We start from the raw sequence: 26,881 nt of genomic DNA on the forward strand, positions 1-26,881 counted from the left end.
AATTTAAAATTTAAATTTGAATTCAAAAAAATGAAAAATTCCTAAAAATACTTCAAGGTGCGACGAATCTAATGGTGTCAAATTTTCTCAAAAATTCGTCCATTTAGTATAGTTTGCGGGCATATGAAGTTAAATCAAAAAAGAAAAAGAAAAAATGGGCCGGCCCATTAAGGCCCACCACATATGGCAGCCGGTAAACCGGTCAAACCGGGGAACTACTTTTAAACCGTCAAATTTTTTGGTTAAAACACCGGTAACCGGTCAGACCGGACTGGTAAACCGGTCACACCGGTCGGTATACCGGTCGGAACCAACCGGTTACACATGTGCTTTTGAATTTGGATTTGAATTTAACCGGTTTCCGGTCAAACCGGTCCGGTAAACCGCTACCGGAGGGCGGCGGTTTGACCGGACCGATCGGTTTTGTAAACCCTGGGTGGTACATGGCTATATACTTGGAGATTGCACGTCTAGTATTCAGTTCAGTATGATCAAAATCAAAAAGGAAAGCAAAAAAAAACAACAAAAAATCATGTGGCTGACAACTAGGTCTAGTTTTCGATATGTATTGCAGTTCTTCTGGGCGATTTTGCACCTTTTTATGAAAAATATATAGCTTGGCAATTTTTATGTTTCGAACAGAGGAGCTGATTTTTCTTCCAAAGGTTCATGACAGATGTTTTCTGATTCTTTAGATTCATTTTGGTCATTTAATTCTATAACGAACACCGGGGTAATAATAGTAATAAGAGAACTTTTACAATGATTGAAAAAAAAATGAGAGCCATCCATATGATATAATCGTACGTGGTCAAGATAGAAAGTACCTGGAAGTACCTAAACTAAAGTACCTGGTGGTTAAATAATAATAATAATAATAATAATAATATGTGTATTTTCTCAGAAATGAATGAGTTTTTTATTTTACTTTTTAAAAATAGAGAAGGAATGATTTTTGCACTGTCATGTATTCTGGAAAAAAAGAAGGATTTCTTTACAATCTTTAAACTTTAGTTGAGCTGAGGAACACAGCCAAATGGAACATTCGTTACTACTGTGCACGTGTACTAATTGACAAAATATTTTTTTGAGACAACAAATTGACAAAATATTAACGGAGAATGACAGGTTCTTGGCATATGCTGAGGCCTGAGGGTATATGTTCGTTGCGCCTTATGCCCTTATCCAGTCTCAAGCTTTGCAGCCAATCGGAACTTGACATGGCACATGGTGTGGGGGCCATTTCTATCCCCTCTCTTGGTTGCAATTGCAACGCTCCTGCTCATGACCATAGCACACAGCGCACTCCGTAGATGCTGTTCGGCGCCAAGGCAGCAATGGCGCATACCATGCCTCCCCTTTCAACAGCACAAAGCACAACCTCCATCCTGAAGGTTGCTCCAAAATTCCCTGCTCTGAAGAACAGCAGCAATATTTCTTTGGGAGCCAAATGCGACACCAGGAGGTCCGTGAGCATATTCAGTTCGTTTTCTCTTCTGAATGTGTTGGGTCTTTTCCCCCTCTTCTTACAACTTCGATGTATTGATGTTACAGGGCTATTCTATGTGGCTTGATTGCTGCTGGTGCTGGTGCAATGCTGGGACCTGACATTGCTTCTGCGGCTTCAAAGAGACAGCCTCCACCGCCGGCGCCGACGGAGGAGAAGAAAGACCCGAACGTTAGCGGCGTGCAGGCTAAAGTGCTTGCCAGCAAGAGGAGGAAGGAGGCCATGAAGGAAGCTGTGGCCAAGTTGAGGGAGAAAGGGATGCCTGTTGATAAGTGAAGAGCACTACAAGTAGCCCTTTTGGTTGGAGAGATGTAACTTACTGAATAATGGAATTCTTCAGTATATGTGTACAGTTGACCAAGAAAGGAAAAAATGCTGCTGCAGTGTAACTATGTGACTTCCAGCTTCAGCTGCTGTTCTTCATGCTTTTTTTTCCATGTAAGCTCAACTGTATGGATGCAGTTCAATAATTGGTTCTTGTATGGTGTGCTGCTACTGGAATATCATCACAAGTACCGTCCTATTCAATGATTAGATGCAAGGATTGACAATATTGTCTGGATACAGCTACATTTGACAAATTCAACCGTACCGGAGAAGGAAGCTACCGTACCCTGCATTGGACATATTATGCGAATTAATACACCTATTTCATAAAACAATCCTCCAATGACCTCCAACCTTCATCTTCACTGTTCTATTGTTGTGGTTGTACCCTCCGTCGGGCTGGTTGGTGCAATCGACTTGCCAATGAGGAATTTGGGACGTCTGACATGTCTATTAACTTGTGCTTGCAATATGTTAATCAGCTTCTCTTTCTCACCACAATTCTTCAGAAGAAGTTCATTCAGCTTCAGAAGGTGTGGCACTCCGGACAAGCCAGAGCTGTCGTCATGAAGTGATGGGCACTTATTAACCCAAAGTTGTTCAAGCTCAGGCATTGCACCTTTCACAATTGTCACTGTTTTAATCTCCTTTAACCCGTCATTGTCAAGGAACTTGAGTTTTGGAAATGTACTGGAGAAGAAATGCAACGACATGTCAATGTAGGAGTTCTCCCACAGACCTAGCAACTCCAGATTACGCAAGTTCTGAAGGTGTTCAATGTCTTCCTGCTTCAGCTGTGTTCCCAACAGCTTCACCTTAGCTAGATCCTTAAGTGAACTGATCCACCTAGGCATACTGCTGAGATCACCACAGAGCCTCAGTGAAACTAAATGTCTTGGCAATCTGAAAGGATTTGGTGCTTCTTGATCCATTCTGGTTAGAAATTTAAGTGAATCAGAGCGCACTTCAAGGCGTTGCAATCGTTTGAGCTCGCCTATTGATTCACACAGCTCCTGTCCTTCTCTCTCGGAAAGCCCTGTGACCCCTAATCTTCGCAAATTTGTCAAGTTGGTCAAATTCTTGAGCCTACCTACCACACCATTGCCTTTGCCAACATTGACCAACCCCAACATGTGCAAGTTCTTTAACTTCTCAATGCCTTAAGGAGCTCTTACGCTGAATTGGTCCACATTGAAGACCTTGCAACACTCACTACTCCTGCAGCATAGACAGGCTCCTATGTTCCTGAAAAGGCTTGTTTTATAGCTGACCTTGCCTGACTCCCCCATCTTCTGCAGCAACTCTTTCGTGAAGCTGACACCAGAAAGAAGATAACGCAGCTTCTCAAGTTTGGCAACACCACTAGGAAGTTCTCTCACATGTGTGTCCTGGATGTCTAATGTCTCAAGATATCGAAGGTTTTGCAAGGAAGACGGAAGTTTGGAAACGTCCGTTCCTCGAAGGCAGAGATACCTTAGGTGATGTAGCTCCCCTAGGTGCTTGAGATCATCATTTTTCAGATTGCTTGTGTCCTCCAGGTCCAACACTCGCAACAGCCGCATTTTTGGAGAGATGAGAGACGCAGGGCATTCCCCAAAGATTGTCAAAGATCGAATGTATGAAGGGTTTATATTTTGCAGCTTCTCATCTTTCCTCTTCCATCTGGATACCACCAGGTGGCGTATCTTACTTTGTGGAACATCATTGGATTGCTTCTCGATGAGTAGTAGTTGGTTCTCCTCAATGGATTTGGACAGTATGATCTGCAGCAAAATGCTATGAACCCGGCAGCGATCAGCTCTAACTCCAGGGTTGGCCTTGGAAGGTTGAATCATGCTTCTGTTAATGAGCTCACTGTAGAAACGCTCCCCTACGTCCTCCACAGGCATGTCACGGTTCTTTGCTATGTGGCCTTCTGCCATCCACCGCCTAAGCAAGCGAGTGCGTCTGATCTCATGGTTCTCAGGGAAGATACTGAGATACAAGAAGATTGATTTCAGATGATAAGGCAAACCATCATAACTTGAAACGATCACTTTGGTGATATTGCGGAGGTCAGATTCCAGCTCTGCTCCAAGGTGTTCATGCAGGTTCCTCCATTCTATGCTTGTTTTTGGCCTGTTGGCTAGGAGACCTCCGATTGTAGATATGGCAAGTGGAAGCCCACGACATCTCCTCAAGATACGCCTGGCTTGATCCTCCATGTCCGTCGGACAAACATAATCAGTTGTCTTGTACACCTACAAATGATCGAACAGATCAATCATTGTCCTCAAAAAATTGAATGGTTAATGAGAAACATAGCATCATGGTGGTGACTCTGATAAATGGATGGTTTGATGCATACCCCGATCAAAAACTGGAAGACTTGACCATTCCTTACTTATAAAAAATTTAAACTAGAGTTGTCAAAGGCGCAATCTGTGTGGCAAACTATGATACGAATTCATCTCAATTTTCTAATACTGTTCCACTTATCTGTGTTGCCCTTGTCTGGCAGCACATGCGTGCGCAGCTACATGCTATCAGCATAAGAAAGTTTCAAAGGCCATATGGAATTGGTCCTTCGATGCTTCATGCGGGACGCTAGTGACATCTGAATTTCCAAGTTACCCATTTCGTCGAACATGGTGAGGGCGTTGGGACGTGGAGTCGCGGGAAAGGTAGTGATTTCGACTACTCAAGGAGGTTTTTGCAAGCGTCCAACGATTCGCGCCCTCCCTTCAGCCCTTTCAAAGCCTCTCGGCCCGCCTTCACTTGAGCACCAGCGCCGCCGCCGCCGCTGCCGTCTTCTCTCTCATCTCAGGACATACATGTGAACATCACAGCAACGCAGCCACCTATATACGTGTTCTACGCATTCTCCATCCTTCTCGCTCTCATCCTTCCTCTCTGCCACAGGCCATATATGTGAAGATCGCAGCACGCGCGGATGGTGGAGGTGGGGGATTGAGGAGGGAGGAGAGGCGAAGGGGATGAGCCGATGCAGCCAGCACGAAACTATGCAAGAATATGGTCAAACCGGACATTTGGTTCACAGTCAAACATTCCCTTGTGCTAGACATTGATGCTGTCGGGGACATATAAGGTGCAAAATAACTTCTTACAAACCGTGCATTCAATCTGTACCACCAAATCAATATCTAAGGGGCTGTGCAGGGAAAATGAGAGGGGGGGTTTGCAAAAGTGTGATTAGAGACGGACGGTTAATTGTAAAATTATCCAATCCCATATGCTCCTTGGATGTTGATCTGATGGTCCAAATTAAAGTTTGCACGGTTTGCACGAAGAGATTGATTTGCACTTGATATATAGGATACATCAAAGTACCTTTCAACGCAAATCCATAAACATGAGTTTTCACAATCAAAATTTTACCAAGACATTGCGTCTTGCTTCATAGCCAAACTTCAATACAAAAGGTAAGTTTAAAATTTTCATGTTGATTGACAAGTTATCTTTGTTGTTTGTCTTTCTTTTAGCATCAGTAAATTCTTGTCACATAATTCATTCTTAGGCTGTGTTTAGTTCGCGAAAAAATTTGGATTTTAGTATTGTAGCACATTTCATTGTTATTTGGCAATTAATGTCCAATCATGAACTATTTAGTCTTGAAAGATTCATCTCGTATGAAACAACTATATTGTATAATTAGTTATTTTTTTCAACTGCATTTAATATTTTATGTATGTGTCCAAAGATTCGATATGACGCGTACTGTAAGATATTTTTTTTGGAAAGTAAACCGGACCTAATATCACAATTCACAAATGGCTTGGACAGGCTTTCTGCTGCAACAAGCCTAATTTGACTGTTGACTAGAAGAGGAAGAGGACGCACACGCACCTTCTGGCAGAGGAGGTCCATGGACTCGCCATCCCCCAATTGCTTGAGCTCGTAGACATGCCCGTCCCACCCCTTCACATGCCCCGCGCAGTGCCGGGCGACGTCCTCCCGCCGCGTCGTCACGATGATGCGGCTGCCCTTGCGGTTTTCCGGCTGATGGTGAAAGACCTGGCAGATATTCTCCCACTCCTCCTGGCTGTGGAGGTCGTCGACGATGACCAGGTACCGCTTCTCCTGGAGGTACTCCGGGACGCTCTGGTCGCGCGCCAGGCCGAGCTCCTTGCTCAACCGCCGCCGGAACACCTCGGCGCCGTCGAGCGGGTGCGGCACGGTGATCCACGCGCCGCAGTCGAACTCGTCGAGGAGCACCGGGTCGTTGTGCACCATGCGCACCAGCGACGACTTCCCCATGCCGCCCATCCCAAACACCGACACCACGCCCACCGCGCCGCTGCTGCCGGAGATCAGCTCGGTCAGCTCCGCCTTCTCGCGGCCCCGGCCGACGACGTCCGCCGACGCCTGGAACGCGAGCTCGGCCGACGGCGCGTCGTGGTCCGGGAGCACGGGCGGCTGCTCCTCGCCGCCGCGTTGCGCCGCGGGGCTGCCCACCACGACGTGGTACCGCAGGTTGCGCTGGTTGAGCTCCTCGACGCGGGCCTTGAGGTCCCGGATCCGCGCCGCGATGCGGTGGCGCGCGGCGACGGCGCCCGGGGCGAGCCAGGACCAGGAGCCGGCCGGCGACGAGGAGGCCCTGTCCGCGTAGAGCGCGAAGTCGAGGAGGCAGTCCTCGACGTCGTAGGCGAGGTCGCGCACCTGCTTCACCCACGTCTTCACGGGGTCGTTGCGCGCGGCGGCCTCGGGATGGGCTGATGCCACCTTGAGGAAGGACCGCATCATCTCGAACTCGTTGCGGATGAAGTCCACCTCCTTGGGCACGCCGGCCAGGCGCGCCACCTCGTCGGCGACGGCGGTGCCGGCGCTGCTCAGGACGCCGTCCAGCACGGACCTCGCCAAGCTCACGGCCGTCGCCTCCATCTTCTCTCTGTCTCTCTCTCTGGTTTGTGCCAATGGATTAATAAGCGTTCACGAGGTTGCTTCGCCTATGCAACTTCGACGAATAATTGTCTCGGATGCATGCACGTTCCAGGTGCAACCGCGTCGACATAACAAGTTTGTCCGGAAAACTTCGCTTTCAACGGTGCTCAATTTGGATTTTTTTTTCCCCTTTCATTTACAAGAAAGAAGACTAACAAGGTTGTACGGGCATCATGACTCGGAGCTCTTCAACTTAGGATCGAGGAAAGTTCTTACAAAGTTCTTAACTACATGTAGATTGATGATTGATGCAAGATCGATGGTGTTGTAACGCACGACGTACAGCTTTTGAAACTACACGTAGGTAGTTGGTCGCAATACTGTTTACTATGTTAGGTGAAAACGTGCTTGTTTGGAATGTAAGGGTTCTGAATTTCAGAGCCCGGAGTAATGTGGTACGTGAACTGGTCGCTCAGGAGAATATTTCCTTGCCATCTTTACAAGAGACTAAGCTTGATGCATGTCCGGCTGATGTGATCCTGGAAATTTGTGGTGCTGGGTTTGACTATTTTTTCTTGCCAGCGACTAACACTTGTGGTTGTGGGGGCATCCTATTGGCATGGAAAACCAACACCTGGTCGGTAGCAAACCCTTTGATTAGGTCGTATAGTCTGACAGCGTGTGTCACCCTGCTACAAAATGAGGAGACTTAGTGGCTAACGTCCATTTATGGTCCACAGTCAGACCAAGAAAAAATCACCTTTCTGGATGAGCTCAGGGAAGTACGTGCTACTTGCTCAGGAACGTGGGCGGTGTGTGGGGACTTTAATCTTATCTACCAAGCCGAAGATAAAAATAACACTCGTCTTAACAGGCGCATGATGAGCCGCTTCAGACAATTCATCGATGGTGCCGAACTCCAGGAACTTTACCTCAAGGGGAGACTATATACCTGCTCGAACGAGCGTGACAGACCGACTTTGGAACGCCTCGACCGTGTCTTTACTTCTGAAGATTGGGTTCTCGCATTTCCCAACCATGAGTTGTCGGCGCTTGCAACTGAGTGCTCCGACCACGCGCCGCTTCTCTTCAAAACTGACTGCTCAATTCCGCACTGTGCGCGCTTCCGCTTTGAGAATTTCTGGCCGAAATGTGAGGGATATTTGCAGGTCGTGGAGGAGGCTTGGAACACGCCTTTGCCTTGGTCAAACCCCGATGTCGATGCGTTTCGCTGTTTGGATTTCAAATTGCGGAACACGGCCAAGGCGTTGAAGAGTTGGAGTGCTAAAAGGGTCGGGTCGGTCCGCCTTCAGCTAGCGATCGCAAAGGAAATTGTTTTCAGGTTGGACACGGCCCAAGATACTAGGCTGCTGGCACCCCACGAACTGTCATTACGAAGGAAAGCAAAACTGTGCTCCTTGGGACTTGCCTCTTTACAAAGAACCTTAGTTCGGCAGCGTGCCCGGATCACATACCTTGCTGAAGGGGACGCCAATACAAAATTCTTCCACCTGCAAGCCTGCCATTCTGTTCAGGGAAGACGAGATGGCCAATGCAGTTTTCGACCACTTTGATAACATGCTGGGCACACGTGGCGATCAGCTCACCCATCTCAACTTTGAGGAGTTGGGATTACCGTCAGTACCAGGGACTTTATTTTATCATTGCTTTAGTGAAGATGAGATAAGGCAGGCAATCATGGATATGCCCTGCGACAAGGCACCGGGTCTGGATGGCTTCACGGGCCTCTTTTACAGGACGGCGTGGTCGATAATTAAGGCGGATATCTTGCGAGCCTTTCAGGCTGTTTGGTCGCTTGATGGCTGAAGCTTCTTCTTGGTCAACCAGGCGTACATGATTCTTCTCCGCAAGAAGCAGGATGCGGCATCTATTGGTGACTACAGGCCGATTAGTTTGATACACAGCTTTGCTAAATTGCTTGCCAAGGTACTTGCACGCCGGCTAGCCCCCCACATGAATGATCTCATCAGGCACAACCAAAGCGCATTTATTCAATCCTAGCTTATACATGAAAATTATAAAGCGATTCAACTCTCTGCCAAACTGCTACATCGCAGCAAGGTTCCATCCGCTCTCCTCAAGGTAGATATTGCAAAAGCTTTCGACACGGTCAACTGGAGTTTCTTACTGAGTCTGCTACAACATCTTGGCTTCTCGAGGATGTGGCTTGACTAGATATCCCTGAGTTGGGAGGTATGGGAATCATTGACTTGCAGCACTTTGGCTATGCTCTACGAATGAGATGGCTATGGTTAAAACGTACTGAGGACGCCTGCTCGTGGCACGAGCTGCCTGATGAAAGGAACCAGATTGTGGAAGCCATGTTTCAAGCATCAATATATGTAGAATTGGGCGATGGCTGCAAAGCAATGTTCTGGACAGATTGGTGGCTACAAGGAAAATCACTGGCCGACATTGCTCCCTGTCTTTGTGCTGTTGTGGGTCGTCAAGCCCAAAATCGAAGAACGGTTGCTCAGGCGCTGCAAGGAGACAGCTGGATTACAGATATTTCCAGGGCGATAACAGTACAAGTGATTCTTGATTATCTACTTGTTTGGGACTTGACGAGAGATATTCAGTTGGAGGTAGATCGGCCCGACAAAATTTGTTGGAAATGGACTGCTGACAAGGTCTTTTCCACCTCCTCTGCCTACCTGTCATTCTTCATCGGCCAACACCCCATTGAAGGAGCCAAATTGATTCGCAAGACACGTGCACCGGCAAAATGCAAATTTTTCATTTGGCTCTTGTTTCATGATAGATGCTGTACATCGGATCGCAGAAAGAGACATGGGCTACAAGATGATGATTATTGTGCTCTATGTGCGCAAGCATCAGAGACAATTGACCACCTACTAATCACCTGTTCTTTTTCTAGGGAGCTCTGGTTCAATTTATTTTGCAGGATTGGCTGGGACGCCGTCTCTCCATCCACCAATGATCAAAGTCTGGTCGTTTGGTGGACCTCTGCAAGGAAGAACATTCAAAAACAAGACAGGCAGTGTTTTGACACAGTGGTGGTCTTGACCTGTTGGATGATCTGGAAGGAAAGGAATAATAGAATTTTTGACCATCAAGCCAAAACGTCAGTTGGCACCTTAGCTTGGGTGATAGAGGAAATCTTGGCTTGGTATCAGGCAGGTTTCAAAAGGCTAGAACCTGTAGTCCTTACTCTAGGTGCTCTAGGTGCACTCCCAGGTCGCACATTTGCAATGTTATAATAATTATGCTACAATCAGCAGCCTAGTTGGTTCCGCACTCTGTAACCAACTAGTTCTTGTACTTTGATTCTTCTCCTCTTAATGAAAAACGTGTTCAGACACGGTCGCGAAAAAAAGCTTTTGAAACTGGCCACAGCGGGTGCAGGTAGGTACGACTATTGAACTTGGAATTAAAATGAGGTGAAATTTCATAGGTCCATTGCAGTACTCTTTTAATGCGATTGTTCTGCTTCTGTGAAGATTGGGAGAACGAGCTCTTAAAAGAAACAAAGCAATGTACAATCCACACATTGAGTCATTTCCCTTATGAATGTTTTCTTTTTCAGTTATAGCTCGAGTCATGGACGCATAGCCCAGAAAATGAGTGGCAGACTGTTACATAACTTCACCCAACAATGCATATGTCAACTGAAAAATGGGAAACTGTGTGGTGACCCATGCCCTCGCTGGGCTCAACGTGGGTCCGCCTCTGTCATAGGCCATCTTCCTGTGTGGCATGATTGCTGCTGTAGTGCTGGTGTTGGTACAATGCTAGGCCCCTGAATCCTTGACATTAGCACATTGTTTCTGCTGCTTTTAAGAGACGGGCCTCCACCATCAGCGGCGGCGTTAGCAGTGTAAGGAGGCCACGAGGAAATTGTGGTCAAGCTGAAAGAGAAAGGAAAGCCGGTGGATAACTGAAGACTAGGACCAGCAGCCTCATTTTGTCTGGAGCATTGTTACTAACTAAGGTGCAGAATTATTCACCTTTATTTTGAGTACAGTTGACGATGAAACATGCAGATGCAATGTATATAAGAATCAACTTAGTTGCTGTTGCTCATGCTATGTTTCATGGGAACTCAACTGTAAGGATCCAGACATCCTGTTCGATCAAAAACTGCACCTAATATGGAAGTCAAATCCCCCTTCAGCACGCATGGAACAAAAACGCACCTTTATTCGGCAATTCAGTGCGAAGAAAACCAGTGTCATATTAGTGCCATTACATTTGTTTACATTTCAATATAAACATAAGCACATACAAATTATAGCAAATGCATACATGTATATGAAATAATTTGCTATGGCGTCATCTTCAACGATCAGCTGTCGGCGTGCGTGGATGGGCTCGTAGTACGATTGACTTGCCAACGAGTAACTTAGGGCGATTGTTGTGATCACTGATCTGTCTTTGTAGTATCTTTACCAAGTTCTCTTTCTCACCACATTTCTTAAGAAGAAGTTCATTCAGTTTCAGCAGGTTTGGCACTCCAGACAAGCCAGAATCATTGTCATTCAGTGATGGGCACGTGTTCACCCAAAGTTTCTTAAGCTCAGGCATCGCGCCTTTCTCCATTGTCACTGTTTTAATTTTATCTAGCCCATCAATGTCAAGGAACTTGAGCTTTAGGAATGTACCTGCGCGGAAAGACAAGGAGTCCCCTATGTAGGACTTCTCCCACAGGCCTAGCAAAGTCAGGTTGCGCAAGTTCCCAAGATGATGAATATCATCCTGCTTCAGTTGTGTCCCCAACAGCTTCACCTTAGCTAGATCATTGAGTGAACTGATCCAGTTAGGAAGACTGCTGAGATTACCACACAGCCTCAACGAAACAAGATATCTCGGTATGCTTGGTGGGGTTTGGGCCAGAAATGTAAGTGAATCAGATCGCACTTCAAGCCGTTGCAATCGCTTGAGCTCACCTATCGATTGACACAGATCCTTCCCTTCTTTCTCGCTAAACCCTGCCACCCCTAGCCTTCTTAAATTCGTCAAGTTTGTCAGCTTTTTGAGCCTCCCTGACACACCATTGCCGTTGCCAACATTGACCACCCCCAACATGTGCAAGTTCTGTAACTTCTCAATTCCTTCAGGAGCTCTTACACTCAAGTTGGGAACCTTGCAGCACTCACCAGGGTTGCAGCATAGGCAGGGTAAAAGGCTGTCTTCATCGTTGTCTTTCTCTGGCTCCATCTTTCGCAACAAATCTTTGGAAAAGTTGATGCCAGCTAGAAGATAACAGAGCTTCTCAAGTTTGGCAACACCGCTGGGTAGTTGTGTCACCTGTGTGTCCTGGATGTCTAATGTCTCCAGATATCGAAGGTTCTGCAAGGAAGATGGAAGTTTAGAAATAACCGTTCCTCGCAGGGACAGATACCTTAGGTGCCGTAGCTCTCCTATGTGCTTGAGGTCACAATTCTTCAAATTGATCGTGTCCTCCAGGTCAAGCACTCGCAACAGTAGCAATTTTGGAGAGATGAGAGATGCAGCATGCAGGGCACTCCCCAAAGATCGTCAACGATCGGATAAATGACAAGTTTATGTTTTGCAGCTTCTCATGCCTATTCTTCCATCTAGATACTACCAGGTGGCGTATCTTACTTTGTGGAATGTCATTTGAGTGCTTCTCGATGAGGAATAGTTGGTTCTCCTCAGTGAACTTAGACAGGATGATCTCGCGCACCATGCTATGAACCTGGCAGCGATCAACTCCAGCTCCACGGCTGGCCTTGGATCCTTGAATCATGCTTCTGTTAATGAGCTCATTGTAGAAACGCGCTGCTACATCCTCCACAGGCATGCCACGTTTCTTTCCTATGTAGCCTTCCGCCATCCACCGCCTGAGCAAGCGGGTGCGTCTGATCTCATGGTTATCAGGGAAGATACTGAGGTACAAGAAGATCGATTTCAGGTGATACGGCAAGCCATCATAACTTGAGAGGATCACCTTGGTGATGTCGTGGAGGTTAGACTCCAGCTCTGCTCCTAGATGTTCATGCAAGTTCCTCCATTCTATGCTTGTTTTAGACCTGTTGGAGAGGAAACCTCCTATTGTGGAAATGGCAAGTGGAAGCCCCCAGCATTTCTTCAAGATATAGTTGGCTTGATTCTCCATGTCCGGTGGCATAGTATAGTCACACTTTTTATACACCTACAAATGATGGAACGGAACAGGTCAATGGACAAGTGAAATGAACATGGCACCTTTTATGCCATTTCGAGTGATTTTGGTGATCGAATGACAACACAACACTTGGACTAATATAATTATTAAGATGATCATTCTCAGGCTTTTAGGTTCAAGTGATGACAAAGAGAAAGAGAAGATAGGCGTAGCAAGTCCCGAAGGGCCGCCCCTACGGGGGTTCCGCTACCCGGTTAGCGGACAGGGGTCGAGGGGGAGCCGCCCCTCGCGGGTCTCAGTGCAGCGCCCTGAAAGCTCTTCGGATTAGGAGCACCGGAAGAACCGACGCTATGATGTTTGGTGCAGGAGGAAATCGAAGCCAAGTCAGCCTATAGGCACCGGTTGAACCGACGGTCCAAGAAAGGGAATTGGTGCATTGGGCGTACTGTGTACCAGAGTCGATGTCAAGTGCCCAGGAGAAGTTTCTTCAGCACCGGTTCAACCGACGGTGCATCGGAGTATTACATCGGTGTAATGACGTCAGCGCCCAGGAGAAGATCCTTAAGCACCGGATGAACCGGTGATGCATCGGTACAAAGCATCGGTTCAACCGGTGGTCACTGCGTCAGCTGTCAGGAGTCCAACGGCTACTTCGGGTTATGAGTGACCGGATGAACCGACGCTACCCCTGCCAGAGGCATCGGTTCATCCGATGGTACGCAGAATTTTGCTGACCGTTGGAGCAATGGCTACAAGACTTGGTGGCCTATATATACGCCTCACCCCGGCCATTTGAAGCTTGCTGGAGTTGCTAGACATCCCACACACACACACACACAAGAACATCTCCGAGCCATACAAAAGCATCAAGATCATATCCTTAGCCCTTAGCACACTTTGAGAGTGTTGTGTAAAAGATTAGCTCTTAGTGAGTGAGATTGCAAGGCTTCAAGCCTTTGTGCTGTGGTTCATTAGCGAACCAAAACAAGAGCTTGGTGCGCCGGCACCTTGGAGCGAGAAGCTCGCCGGCAACGTCATCGACCCTCCGACTTGGTGTGGAGCGGCGACGACATCTTTGTGCAGGGGACGTGGAGACCCCCATCATTTGTGGAGAAGCTCCTTAGTGGAACCCGGGGCCAAGGTGATCGTGATTGTGTTCACGGAAGAGACTTGGTGGCCGAGTAGCAATACTCTTAGTGAGTGCTACAACAACGTGGATGTAGGTGTGCCTTTGTGGCTAACCGAACCACGGGATAAACACCCGCGTCAAGAGTTTGCTATCTCCTATCCCGCTATTTAAGTTTCCGCATTTCTTACTAGTAATTTGTGTACCTTTACTTTTATAGAATAGTTTCTTGATAGGAAAGACTATAGGTTGCTAAACTCTTTTGGGATAGGGGTTTCACACAAGAACAACCTAGTTGCACATCTAGATAGCATGTTTTAGTTTAAGTTTTGTGCAAACTAGTTGGAGCCATAGGTTTAAATTTTTATTAGTACCTAATTTACCCCCTCCCCCTCTTAAGCTAGAGCACCCGATTACTTTCAACAAGCTTTAAAAATATAATGGATCAATGAGATATAGCATGCAACGTCATGGAGATTCTGACAAGTATACGTTTCGACACTGTACCCCATTGAAAATAATAGAGTTAAATGCTAGGCTCAAAAGAAAGCTTCAAAGGTCACATACTACATCTGTGCTTGGTGGACCTAATAATACCGGCGACATTTCACAATTCCATGTTATGCATTTCGTCGAACAGATTGAGGGCGCTGACATGAGGTTACTGAAAGCGAGGTGCACGCAGGGTTTTATTTCCCGACCGGTAACCGGTAACCGCCGGGCTTCGGTTCCGGTTTACCGGACCGGTTTGACCGGTTACCGGTCGGAACCGGTTGAATTCAAATCCAAATTCAAATAAATTCAAAAGCTCCCGTGCAACTGGTTCCGACCGGTTTACCGGCCGGTTTGATCGGTTTATCGGCCGGTTTTACCGGTTTACCGGTCGGTTTAACCGGTTTGAATTCAAATCCAAATTCAAAAGCTCCCGTGCAACCGGTTTACCGGCCGGTTTGACCGGTTTGACTGGTGGGCCTTAATGGGCCGGCCCATTTTTTCTTTTTCTTTTTGATTTAACTTTAAATCACCGCAAACTATACTAAATGAATGAATTTTTGAGAAAATTTGATACCATTAGATTCATCGCAACTTGAAGTATTTTTAGAAATTTTTTGGGAATTTTTCATTTTTTGAATTTAAATTTAAATTTTGAATTTTGGCCGGTTGGGTACCGGCCGAAACCGGAACCGGTCCGGACCGGTTTGACCGGTTACCGGTCAAACCGGACCGGTTCCCACCGGTAAGGTTAACCCTGGGTGCACGCCGCTCCGGTCTAGCCTCCCCCAACAGAGGCATGCCTTCCATTCTGTTATTCCAAAGCTCCACTCGCAGCTCGCCCCACCGCCGCGGGCACCAATAGAGTGCCGCGGCCGCCGTATCTCTCGTCTCGGGTGATCATGTTTGGAAAAAAGTCCATTTTTGGTCTTTCAACTATCGCCTAAGTTTGATTTTGACCATGCAACTTCAAAATCGAATATTCTTGATCATCTAAGTATCATCACTATTCACGTTTGGCCATCCGATGATTTTGCTGGTGATTTTGGTGATATGACTGACACATGCATGCCGGTGGGGCCCATATGTCAGCTTATCTTTTTTTATCTCTCTCCTATTTTCTCTTCCTTCCCCTCTCTCTCCCGCGCGCTGGGCCGCCACGCGCAGGGCAGGCCACCGCCGCCGCCGCGCACAGGGCGCCGAAGCCACCACCGCGGCCTCCGCCAATAGCAAGCAGCACGCTGCGCCACCCGGCGGCGCCCTCCGCCTCCCCATCATCTAGCCTGGGTCGCCGTCTAGCTCGGTCTCAACCGGCCGCCGAAGCTCGGCCACGACTCCTCCCCCGGAGCAGGCGCGGTCTGCACGGCGGCGGGAGTGGTTTGCACGCGACGGCCCTGCGCGTGGCGGAGACTGTGGCGGCGTGCCCTGCGCGCGGCGGAGAGAGAAATAGGAGAGAGGAGAAGAAAGAGAGAAATAGGATAGAGATTAAAAAATAAGCTGACATGTGGGCCCACCTTCATGTGTCAGCATCACTGTAGCAAATTATGAATTAATTAGATTCGTCTCGCGAATTAGTACTCATCTGTCAAAAATATTATAAATATATTTTATTTAATATTCTTAAATAGCAGGATTCTCTTTGATGTGAAAGAGGCTAAACTTTAGACTATGGAAACAAACAAGGCCTTAGGGAGTGCGGATTGGAGTGAAAGGGGATGCAATTACCAGGAAAAGCACATTGTCAAACAGAAACACTCAAAACGGATATTTTGTTCCCAGTCAAACTCAAACATCTGGGTTTTCCTTTTTGACCTTTCAACCCTCCAATTTTGATGTCCAATGTGTGCCACCGTTCGTGCTCAATAATCATACAATGTAAGAAATTTCCACCCTTCAATTTTGATTTCTAGAATCTAGATGCGTGTCACCATTCGTGCTCAATAACGAATTTCCATTATAATAATGGAAATTTTGATTTAACTTTTTATAATAGTTTGAGGGTGCAAACTAGACTTTTTCATTATAATATTACTTTGTGAGCTGCAATTTACGGTTAAATTCACTTCTTGTGTGTTAATTGGAAATTCAGATATTGGCCCCTAAGAAATTTGTTTTTTTTTGTTAATAATACAATACAATTCTAAGAGAAGTCAAAGGAGTGAGGAGAACGCACCTTCTGACAGAGGAGGCTCTTCGCCTCCACATCATTCAGTGGCTTCAGCTCGTAGATAAGCTCCTGTCCGTCCGGCACATGCCCCGCCGCCGCGCAGTGCCGGGCGACGTCCTCCCGCCGCGTCGTCACGATGACACGGCTGTCCTTGTCGTTGCGGAACTGAAAGACCTGCCATATATTTTCCCACTCCTCCTGGCTGAGCACGTCATCCACGATGACCAGGTATCGCTTCTCCCTCAGGTGCTCCTCGATCGTCTTCTCCTGCCCCGGTGTCAGCTCCTCATTCAGCCGCCGCCGGAACACGTCGGGGGTGTCGAGCGGGTGCGGCACGGTGATCCACGCGCTGCAGTCGAACACGGCGAGGAGGTCCGGATCGTTGTACACCATCCGCAGCAGCGACGACTTCCCCATGCCGCCCATCCCCCACACCGACACCACGCGCGGGCGCGGCGCGCCATTGGTGCCAGAGAGCAGCCTGCTGATCACCTCGTCCTTCTCGTTGCCCCGGCCGATGATGCCCGCCGACGCCGCCTGGAACGCGAGCTGGTCGTCGTGTTGGGCGGGGAGCTGTGCTTCCTGCACTCCGGCGGCGACGGGGCAGACGGCGATGTGGTACCTCTGGTTGCGCTGGTTCAGCGCCTCGACGCAGGCCTTGAGGTACCGGATCCGGGCGGCGATGCGGTGGCGCTCGGCGATGGCGCTGGGCTTCCAGGAGCCGGCCCGCGACGACGACGACGTCCTGGCCGCGTAGAGCGCGAAGTCGAGGAGGCAGTCCTCGACGTCGTAGGCGAGGTCGCGCACCTGCTTCACCCACGCCCTTACCGTGTCGCTGCGCCCGGCGGCCTCGGGGTGGGCGGAGGCCAGCTTGAGGAAGGCCTGCATCATCTCCAGCTCGTTGCGGATGAACTCCACCTCCTGCGGCACGCCGAGCAGGAGCGCCACCTCGTCGGCGAAGGCGGTGCCGGCGCTGCTCATGACGCCGTCCAGCACGGACCTCGCCAAGCTCACGGCCGTCGCCTCCATCTCTCTCTCTCTGTGTGTGGAAAATTATCTCTGACTCTTTCTCCGACAGTCCGATGGTCTGGCGCGGCGCAATGAAGTGTGTGGGTGTTTTCTTTGCATATATATATAGGCACAGCTATGGCCCTGTTTGGGACTGTGTGGGCGATAAGCGCGAGCGGAATAAGCGCAACGCGGCCGCGAGCTCGCTTCTGCGATTTTTTGCCGTCCAGTTCAAATCCTGTGTTTCGCCTTCGCATGCGACTGGAATAAGCGCGTTGGAAGCGAAGCGTTTGGCGGGATTTTTTTGTGTTTTCTGCAGAAAAGCACAGCAAACGCTGTCCCAAACACGCCCTGTAACGCGTGCGTTAGAAGACCAAAACGCATTGACCTAGCACTAGCAGCTTAGCTCGTCTTTCGAATTGGCGCCTCCCGCGGTGCTCGAATTCGAATTCGCCTCATCTTCGAAACAAGACGACGACGACCTGCAAGGTTTTACGGTCCTGGCGATTCGGATCTTCTTCAGAGAAGCATCACAGAAAGTTCTTTGCAATTCTCGGTGACTGGAGATCGGTGCAATGCGCACATGGTGCTGTAACGTGCGGTAGGGTCCGGTAGGTACGAATATGATTACTCTAAACTTTTCAAGAGAAATGAGCTGGAACTTCAGAGGGCATTCGTGTGCTCTTTTATGGGATTTTGACAAGCTCGGACTTGAGCACGCTGGCTCCTAGGGTCCAGGGACAAGAAAGTAACGTAGCATGACCAAATACAGAACCAGTCAGGCTGTGTTTAATTCGTGAAAAAGTTTTTGTGGTTAGGCATCGCCAGAAGCGATGCGATTCGTAGCCATCAACCTGAAGGATCTTACTTGATTGGGCCTCTTTCAGCCCAATTAACTAATTCTGTAATTTTGTTTGTTGATTGTTTGAACGTATATAAAGTATGTTTGGTTTTGTTGGAATAATTAGTTGGACGGACCCAGGTGCAATTTTCTACTTTCTTAACGAAAAGAAGACGGACTGCATGTCTACATGAACCTGATATGTTCTCTTTTTGCCAAGTGACGGAGTATCCACTAATCCATGTGAACGCAACTACATGAACCGCTTCAGTATTTGCAACTAATATTGTGGTGTTATTAGTTGTCTGAAGTACAATTTCATTTAATAACTGACATTGAGTGAAAGACAATGCTGTATGGATACAGTCACAGGTGTTAATACGCTAATGAAAAGAAAATACGTATTATTGCAGGTATGCATTCATAAACAATCCTCGACTTGCCAATGAGGAATTTAGGACGTCTGGCATGCCTATTGACTTGTTCTTGCAATATGTCAATCAGATTCTGTTTCTCGCCACAATTCTTAAGAAGCAGCTCCTTTAGGCTCTGCAGGTATTGCACTCCAGACACGCCAAAACTGTTGTCATGAAGTGAATGGCACTTGTTCAGCCAAAGTATTTCAAGCTCAGGCATCGCTCCTTCCCCGATTGTCATTGTTCTAATTTTCTCTAGCCCATCAATGTCAAGGACTTTGAGCTTTAGGAAAGTACTAGCAGAGAAACTGAGGGACCGAAACTGACGACCAGAGAGGGTGAATGAGAGCCGATCAAAATTTCATTCGAAATTCAACCCGTCGGCCTATATCCCAAAATCACCCAAACCCTCAAGCGTTCTGACCAAGGTTTGGAATAGCTATTGAAAAGCTAAACCAACACAAAAGGCCCAGAACGAGCGAGCAAAGACTCAGAAGCAAATCGGAAGCGAATCGAAAAATTGCAGAACTGATCTGTCAAGACCAGTCTGACCGGTGCACTGGACCGGTCTGATCGGTCGCGGTTGTGCAAAAGCTAGCAGACCGGTCTGACTGGTCTTGCCTACCGGTCTGACCGGTGGCACCCAGAAAACCCCCGAAAACATAGATTCAAACTGTGAATCTCGATCAAACGACCACGACAATCGATGAAACTTGGGGGATAGCTTCGCCCCTACCCCGTGAACATATCCCCAAGAGATCTCGACCTAAAAATCAAAGAAACTCGAGAATTCGAGGGGAGATCAAGAAGAATTGGGGTTTTCTTCAAAAGCTCAAGAACTTCAATTCTGAAGCACTGGTGATTCCAGAGGGTTTGGCACGAGGCTAGAAGCACGGGAATCACACCAAAGAGCTCTACGAACCGTCGCAATCTAGTGCACCAAAATAGAAACGAAAATCCATCGCAAAAAGCACAAAAGGGATGGGATTGAATTGATTCAAAAGCCCAGAGGTCACAAGAAGGATGGGGCCTCCTTTCCCAATCAAATCTGATACAAAGTCTCACAAATCCATAACAAATCCAACTCTAAAGAGAAGAACAGGGGGAGGGAGACGCAGGGGCGGCGGCCTGGAGAACAGAGGAGTCCACGAACAGATTACAAAAGCCGCAATTAACCTAACACAAGTGAAGGGGTATTTATACCCGCGGGACCGGTTAGACCGGTACACTGGACCAGTCAGACCGGTTGGTTAGACCGGTCAGACCGGTTCCAGGGACCGGTCAGACCGGTTGGCCTGCAGCACCCCCTGTACACGATCTCATCTGACGGCTGAGGTTCTTTCTTCAAAGCGAAGTCTTCTCCACGATGCCGCCATCTTGATGAAGATCTGGTCCGCGGTTTTGGAAGGTCCGCGAAACCCGGGTAGGTGGCTGGTTTTGAGAAAACCACCAAAACCTCACGCACGGGAAGATTCCCGCCTCCACGCCGTGGCCCTAGACGCCGTTCCTGCCTCGGCCTTCTGACGGCCCTAGACGCCGCCCGACGCCCGTCACCTCCTCGCCTGCAGCGAGGCCCTAGACGCCGTCGACGCCCGTCGCCTCCGTCAGTCCCGAGACCGACGCCCGTGCCTCCACGACTTGGCGTCTTCAACCGCCGTCCGCCTCTTTTGTTTTGTGGCGCAAACCAAGAAACCCGCCTTCCGTCTTCGCTTGCGCCCTCGATCCAGGAGTGGACGCCACAGCTGCCGCCCGGTCCGAGCTCCGGTCCCGGCTGCCCTTCACCGCCGTCCACCGCACGGTCCATCGGCCACAGCACCTCCACGGCAGCTCCCCGTCGACACTCGACGCCCGTGTACCTGCAATCCAAAGACCAAACACACGATCACACCGCACGGTTGACAATTCACTCATCACAAGAAGGATAGAGTACTCAACATTCCTCAATCTCCCCCTTAATGAGTGCATTGTCAACACACCACCTGAAACCAGAGAAGTGATAAAAAGAAACAAGAAAACGAAAAACACAAGCAAGTGACAGAAAAGCTCTGAAAGTCAAGAATAGTCACTTACTCAAGCACAGATCGATTCCCTAAGACAAGGGCAACGGCTCAACGCAATCGATCAAAAGCCAAAACATGACTCCTCAAAGACAGAGGTAACGCTCAACGCAGTCATGCAAGAAGCAGAGGTAAAACAAGGAAACCAGGAGCCAGAAACAAAGAAGACACTCCCAAACCAAGACTTTTCCCTCTCACAAGTGCAACTCTCCCAAAATGATGCACTCTCAAAGCCCTGTGCACAACAAGTTTTTCAAAAATCAAACAAGTCTCCCCCTTGTTCGATCACTTCTCCCAAAATTCTCCCCCTTGTTGGCATATGCACACATCAAGCCTAAAAAGACCTAAAGCTCCCCCTGAAGCTGAGACTCCCCCTGAACAGATGCTATGCAATGAATGCAATGCAGGAGGTGTAAGTGAAAGCATTCAGGGATACAAAGATATGAGCGACATCTAGTCACAAGCACGTGTGCATCCATAAACAAGACCTGCATCTAGCTCAACAGGGTATATCAAATCATTCTAGAGCTAGGCAAGTTCAGTTCAGGAGAAATAAAAGCATCACCCATGATCTAGCACTAACAAGTAGGGAATGGAAAGCAGTGCTACTCATACTCATACAAGTGAGCCAAACCAGCCAAAGCATGTTGTACACATTCATTTTTCAACCAAATTTTTATCAAGCAATTCTGAATGCCAAGGGTTGAAAGCTTATCATGCTTTACTTAGCAACGAGGCCAAGCCTATGTCAAAGACAATCAGAAGCTTAAGGCACTCGTTTCAGTCATGCACAGCCTTGCCCGGGTTCTCACAAGTGCAAAGTGAGCCGTCCCGAAAGCTCGATCAGTGCGACAAGCAATCCCACCTGGATCTTTTCAACCCATTTCAAGAACAGTTCAAGCAATTTTACCAGATTTAGATCATTTCAAGTATGAATTGCTGAATCGAAAGGCTACACTAGCATGAATAAGATAGCAAAGCATATCCACACGCCCTAACATGCTAGTAGCCAAGACAGGGTGATCATGTTTTCAGATTTTCAAATCAAAATAGCTTAACTCAGATGGTGTCATATACACAGTGGAGCAAACTATACATGATCAAATTTATCAACTCACACTAGCAGGCACTAGAAGATCATAGCAGTGTATACAAGAATGCTAGTGCAAGTGAGTCAATGCAAAATGCAAACATGTACAATGCATATGCACAATGCAACTACCAAACTAAAACTAAGAGAAAGACAAAGACAAGCCAAAAGCTAAGCAAATGAAGCACTCAGCAAATACATAGGCTCAAAGACACACAGGACTAGACCAAAATGGATCCAACTGAGTACCATGAAAATGTAACAATCAGAAAACCACAAGTCTATCCTGGGAAGAAATCGTACAAGTCAAACACTTACATACCTCGATGAAGATCCCGCTGGACCTAGAGCATAGCAAGCTCGAGGTCACCTCCCCTGCGTCCTCAGCGGGTCCACCTTCTGCTCGAACAGGTTCTTGTAGAGGTGAACGATCGAAGTGGAAGTAGTGGTACTGGATTGTCCTCCTGAGTTGAGATAGTCGAAGCAGAAGGGGCTGGAGCCTGCAGCCGGCGCAGTAACTCCGGATCATCAACTTGTAGTAGAGCTCCCCCTCAACACACTGGGACCTAGCATAAGACAAAGCTATACACCAACAAGAGGAAGCCAAGTACCAAGAGAAAACAAGCTCAAGCATATGGTTAGGCGTTAGTCAGGCTACACAAGCATAGAGATACCAATAGGAAATCTAGGTAGATACCAATACAAAAATACCCCTAGAACAAACCTAAGGCACTCAACAGTATGAACCACTGTAGCAAGACGATATGAAGGAGATACTTGAACTAGCCACCAGAACTAAGGAGGAAAAGCTACACAAACATAGAATGTACAAAGAACTCAAATGACAAACTCAAATATACATAGGATACAAAAGCCATCATGGGCTATCCATCAGCCTTGGAGAACCATCAAGTCTTGATCAAACCTGCATAAGACCAAGATCCATGGAGCACTTGTTCTCCAAGCCACCAACCTGCATCACCAACGAGACATAGGGGGAGCAAACATCTCGACACTGGGGTTATCAAAGTGAGAAGCAAACCAGTGACGAGCCATTTGCTCTAGAGAAGGGTAAGCAAAGTTAGGCAAAGCGTATCCCCTATCCCGTCTACCGCGAGGCTGACGAACACCACCGCGAGGAAAGCGTGGTGCCTCAAAACCTCCTCCAAAGCCTCGGTCCCGTGGTCCATAGCCGTACTGAAAGCGACTAGGAGCACGACCGGCAAAGCGACCACCCGCTGGAGCACGGTAACCACCACCGTCTCCCTGACCTCCACCTACACGGCGCGCCCTAGCATCTTGCCTACCACCACGCCGAGAAGGACCATGCACCCGAGCAGAGTACATGTCTGCGTTCCGTCTCTCCTGCTCTCGCCTCACAACCTGCTTCCTCCTGAAGCAAAACTCCTCCAGGTGACATTCCCTGTCACAGAAATCGCAGTGGTACCTCACCTCACGCTTGGGAGGTGGAGGCCTAGCCTGCGGATGGGGAGGAGTAGCCCCCTTCTTCTGGGCAACCTGGGCTGCGGCAGCAGGGAGCGTGTCGAGGGGATTCCTCAGCTCATTGGGCTTTGGAACCCAAACCTGCTTCTGTGGAGGTGCTTTTTGTGGTTCTTTCAGCACACCATCCACGGGGTCAACAAGTGAAGGCTGCGTGCTCGTGCTAGCAGTGTTCCCAGCAGCCTTGCCAATCTTACCATAAAACCTATCAAAATCTGATTTTGTGTATGTGTAACCGACCCCAAACCCATCACCACGCTTGAACTGCTTAATCATCATGCCCAACTGCGGCTCACTGCTAGAAACCCAACTCAGAATCGCCCTAAGATAGGTATTCTCATTCTCCAAGTTGGCTTTCTCTACCGCAAGACTATCCAGATCAGCAATCAAACCAGGGCAAACAGAGCAGTCAATAGGTGGGCTAGACTCTACGACCTTAGTCTTCCCAAAAGACTTGATCAAAGCGTTCTTCTCATCTAGCTCCGACCTAAGTGTGGGACAAAGCTTACAAGCACCAAGCAAAACTGGCCTAGACTTCATCTCCTCTAGCTCGCACACAACAGTAGCAAACTTGGACTGCAATGATGCTAGATCGGACTTAAAGATAGGACACTCATCACATTCAAGTACATCACTAACAATTAGAGCGTCCTTAACCAATTCTAATTCATGCTTGGCCTTAGTGAGCTCATGAGACACGTTTGAAAGCGAAGTCATAGCAACATCTAAGTTCGCTACGTTCTCATCATGCTTTGCACGGAGAGCAACAAGATCGTTCATGTGAGATATGCAGCCAGCGCACTCATCCTCACTAGATTTCTCCCTAGCACAAGCCAGCTCAGCCCTAAGCTTTCTACATTCTCTAGCTGCTTCCTTAAGTAGCCTTTTCTGGTTGTCGAGAGCGGTGTACAACTCCCTAACCTCTGTATCTAGCAGGTCGATCGTGGAGTTTACCTCTGAATCACTCTCGGATCCAGGTGAAGAGTCGGCGTGCGTCGGTGTAGCATGTCCAACTGAAGACGCACGAGCACCATCGGCTTCACCCGCCATGCTGCAGAAACCCTTGCGCCGACCGGCCTCCAAGCAAAGGCCGATGAAGCCGATGGCTTCCTTATCCCGCTTCTTCTTCTTCTTCTTGTCATCGTCGTCGGAGGTCGGTGAAGAAGAGCGGTCGGTGTCGGAGCTCTTGTCGAGGTCGCTGAGCTGTGCCAGGAAGGCCTTCTCCCGCTTCTTGGCCTTGTACTGGAAGCGCTTCTTGAGTGACTCCTTGTCGAAGCGTCCTCCCCAGTCACGACTGCGGTGCTTGTGGCGCCGACGCTCTTTGTTGGAGCCTCCCTCGTCGCGGTCACGGTGGCGGTAGTAGTCGAAGTGGTTGTTCTGGCCACCGCCGGACTTCTTGGGGCAATCGGCGATGAAGTGGTTCAGGTCGCCGCAGTTGTAGTACCCGGGGTTCTTCTTCCTCTGCCTGTTGTGGTAGACACGCTGGAACTTGCTGATCAGGAGGCACAAGTCGTCGTCGCCCAGCGTCTCCAGCTGCTCATCTGAAACAGAAGGCAAAGAGGCAAGAGAAAAGCCAAGAGCAGAGTTAGCGTTAGAGCTCGATCCACCTGGGCCAGTCACAAGAGCGACGCTCTTGGAAGGAGGGGCACCATTGAGCTTGGCTCGTGTCTGGTTATCCACCTCTGTGGCCTTGAGCTTGCTGAAAAGCTCGTTCACGGTCAGAGTCTCATAGCCAGCAGACTCAATGATCGTGTTCACCTTGAGATCCCACACAGAGCGGTCAAGTGCGTAGAGCAACTTGAGGGCCTTCTCGTGCTCTGTGTACTCAAGGGCATCAGCAGATCTGTTCGCATTGACTTTGTTCACAATCGACTGAAAACGACTGAACATCATGTCAATGCTCTCACCCGACTCCTGTGTGAAGTTCTCGTACTCACGCCGGTGAGTCTCGAATAGTCTGGCCTTGACCTGAGGTGTGACCTCGTGGTAGTTCTCAAGACACGTCCAAATCTTGTGGGCTTCCTGAAAACCCTGGACGCGTGAGAACTCCGCACGAGAAACACCAGCGAACAGGGCATTGACAGCCCTAGCGTTAGCCTCGTGCTCAGTCACTTGAAGAGGAGTGACCCGAGCGGCAAGCACCACGTAAGCCTGGTTCTTGGTAATATCCCAGACCTCGGCTCCCATGCTCTGTAAGAAGGCTCTCATGTGAACCTTCCAGTAGGCATAGTCCTCGCCGGAAAACACCGGGATCTTCCCAAGACTCGTCATGGTCGCCAAGTGGTTTTCGAACCGGTTAATGTACTAAAAACCTCAACCAAGCTTTGATACCAATTGAGGGACCGAAACTGGCGACCAGAGGGGGGGGTGAATGGGAGCCGATCAAAATTTCTTTCGAAATTCAACCCGTCGGCCTATATCCCAAAATCACCCAAACCCTCAAGCGTTCTGACCAAGGTTTGGAATAGCTATTGAAAAGCTAAACCAACACAAAAGGCCTAGAACGAGCGAGCAAAGACTCAGAAGCAAATTGGAAGCGAATTGAAAAATTACAGAACGGATTTGCCAGGACCGGTCTGACCGGTGCACTAGACCGGTCTGACCGGTGCGGCTGTGCAAAAGCTAGCAGACCGGTCTGACCGGTCTTGCCTACCGGTCTGACCGGTGGCACCCATAAACCCCCCGAAAACTTAGATTCAAACTGTGAATCTCGAACAAACGACCACGACAATCGATGAAACTTGGGGGATAGCTTCGCCCCTACCCCGTGAACATATCCCCAAGAGATCTCGACCTAAAAATCAAAGAAACTCGAGAATTCGAGGGGAGATCAAGAAGGATTGGGGTTTTCTTCAAAAGCTCAAGAACTTCAATTCTGAAGCACTGGTGATTCCAGAGGGTTTGGCACGAGGCTAGAAGCACGGGAATCACACCAAAGAGCTCTACGAACCATCGCAATCTAGTGCACCAAAATAGAAATGAAAATCCATCACAAAAAGCACAACAGGGACAGGATTGAATTGATTCAAAAGCCCAGAGGGCACAAGGAGGATGGGGCCTCCTTTCCTAATCAAATCTGATACAAAGTCTCACAAATCCATAACAAATCCTACTCTAAAGAGAAGAACAGGGGGAGGGAGACGCAGGGGCGGCGGCCTGGAGAACAGAGGAGTCCACGAACAGATTACAAAAGCCACAATTAACCTAACACAAGTGAAGGGGTATTTATACCCGCGGGACCGGTTAGACCGGTATACTGGACCGGTCAGACCGGTTGGTTAGACCGGTTGGCCTGCAGCACCCCCTGTACACGATCTCATCTGACGGCTGAGGTTCTTT

General features: G+C 48.5%; 1 protein-coding gene and 3 pseudogenes across 1 annotated transcript; 1 reads left to right on the plus strand and 3 right to left on the minus strand.

Annotated features, from left to right (window-relative positions):
• Positions 1-1,235: 1,235 nt before the first annotated feature.
• LOC120684250 lies at positions 1,236-2,041 on the plus strand. Its single transcript, XM_039966185.1, has 2 exons — positions 1,236-1,465; positions 1,555-2,041. Exons 1-2 carry the CDS (start codon positions 1,314-1,316, stop codon positions 1,781-1,783), a joined length of 381 nt encoding a protein of 126 aa, XP_039822119.1. The 5' UTR covers positions 1,236-1,313; the 3' UTR covers positions 1,784-2,041.
• On the minus strand, positions 1,934-6,782 carry LOC120684233 (annotated as a pseudogene).
• A 4,115-nt stretch (positions 6,783-10,897) lies between these two features.
• LOC120684266 lies at positions 10,898-17,693 on the minus strand (annotated as a pseudogene).
• Positions 17,694-18,854: 1,161 nt separating this feature from the next.
• LOC120695434 overlaps positions 18,855-26,881 on the minus strand; it is a 34,286-nt pseudogene continuing 26,259 nt past the window's right edge.

The sequence above is a fragment of the Panicum virgatum genome, chromosome 2K, assembly GCF_016808335.1.
Source record: "Panicum virgatum strain AP13 chromosome 2K, P.virgatum_v5, whole genome shotgun sequence".
In the NCBI taxonomy this organism is placed as follows: Eukaryota; Viridiplantae; Streptophyta; class Magnoliopsida; order Poales; family Poaceae; genus Panicum; species Panicum virgatum.

Bases quoted from the DNA above. Each gene is read 5' to 3' on its own strand.
- LOC120684250 (XM_039966185.1), top strand. From the start codon at position 1,314: ATGCTGTTCGGCGCCAAGGCAGCAATGGCGCATACCATGCCTCCCCTT. The intron at 1,466-1,554 runs GTCCGTGAGCAT...TTGATGTTACAG, and splicing joins GCCAAATGCGACACCAGGAG to GGCTATTCTATGTGGCTTGA.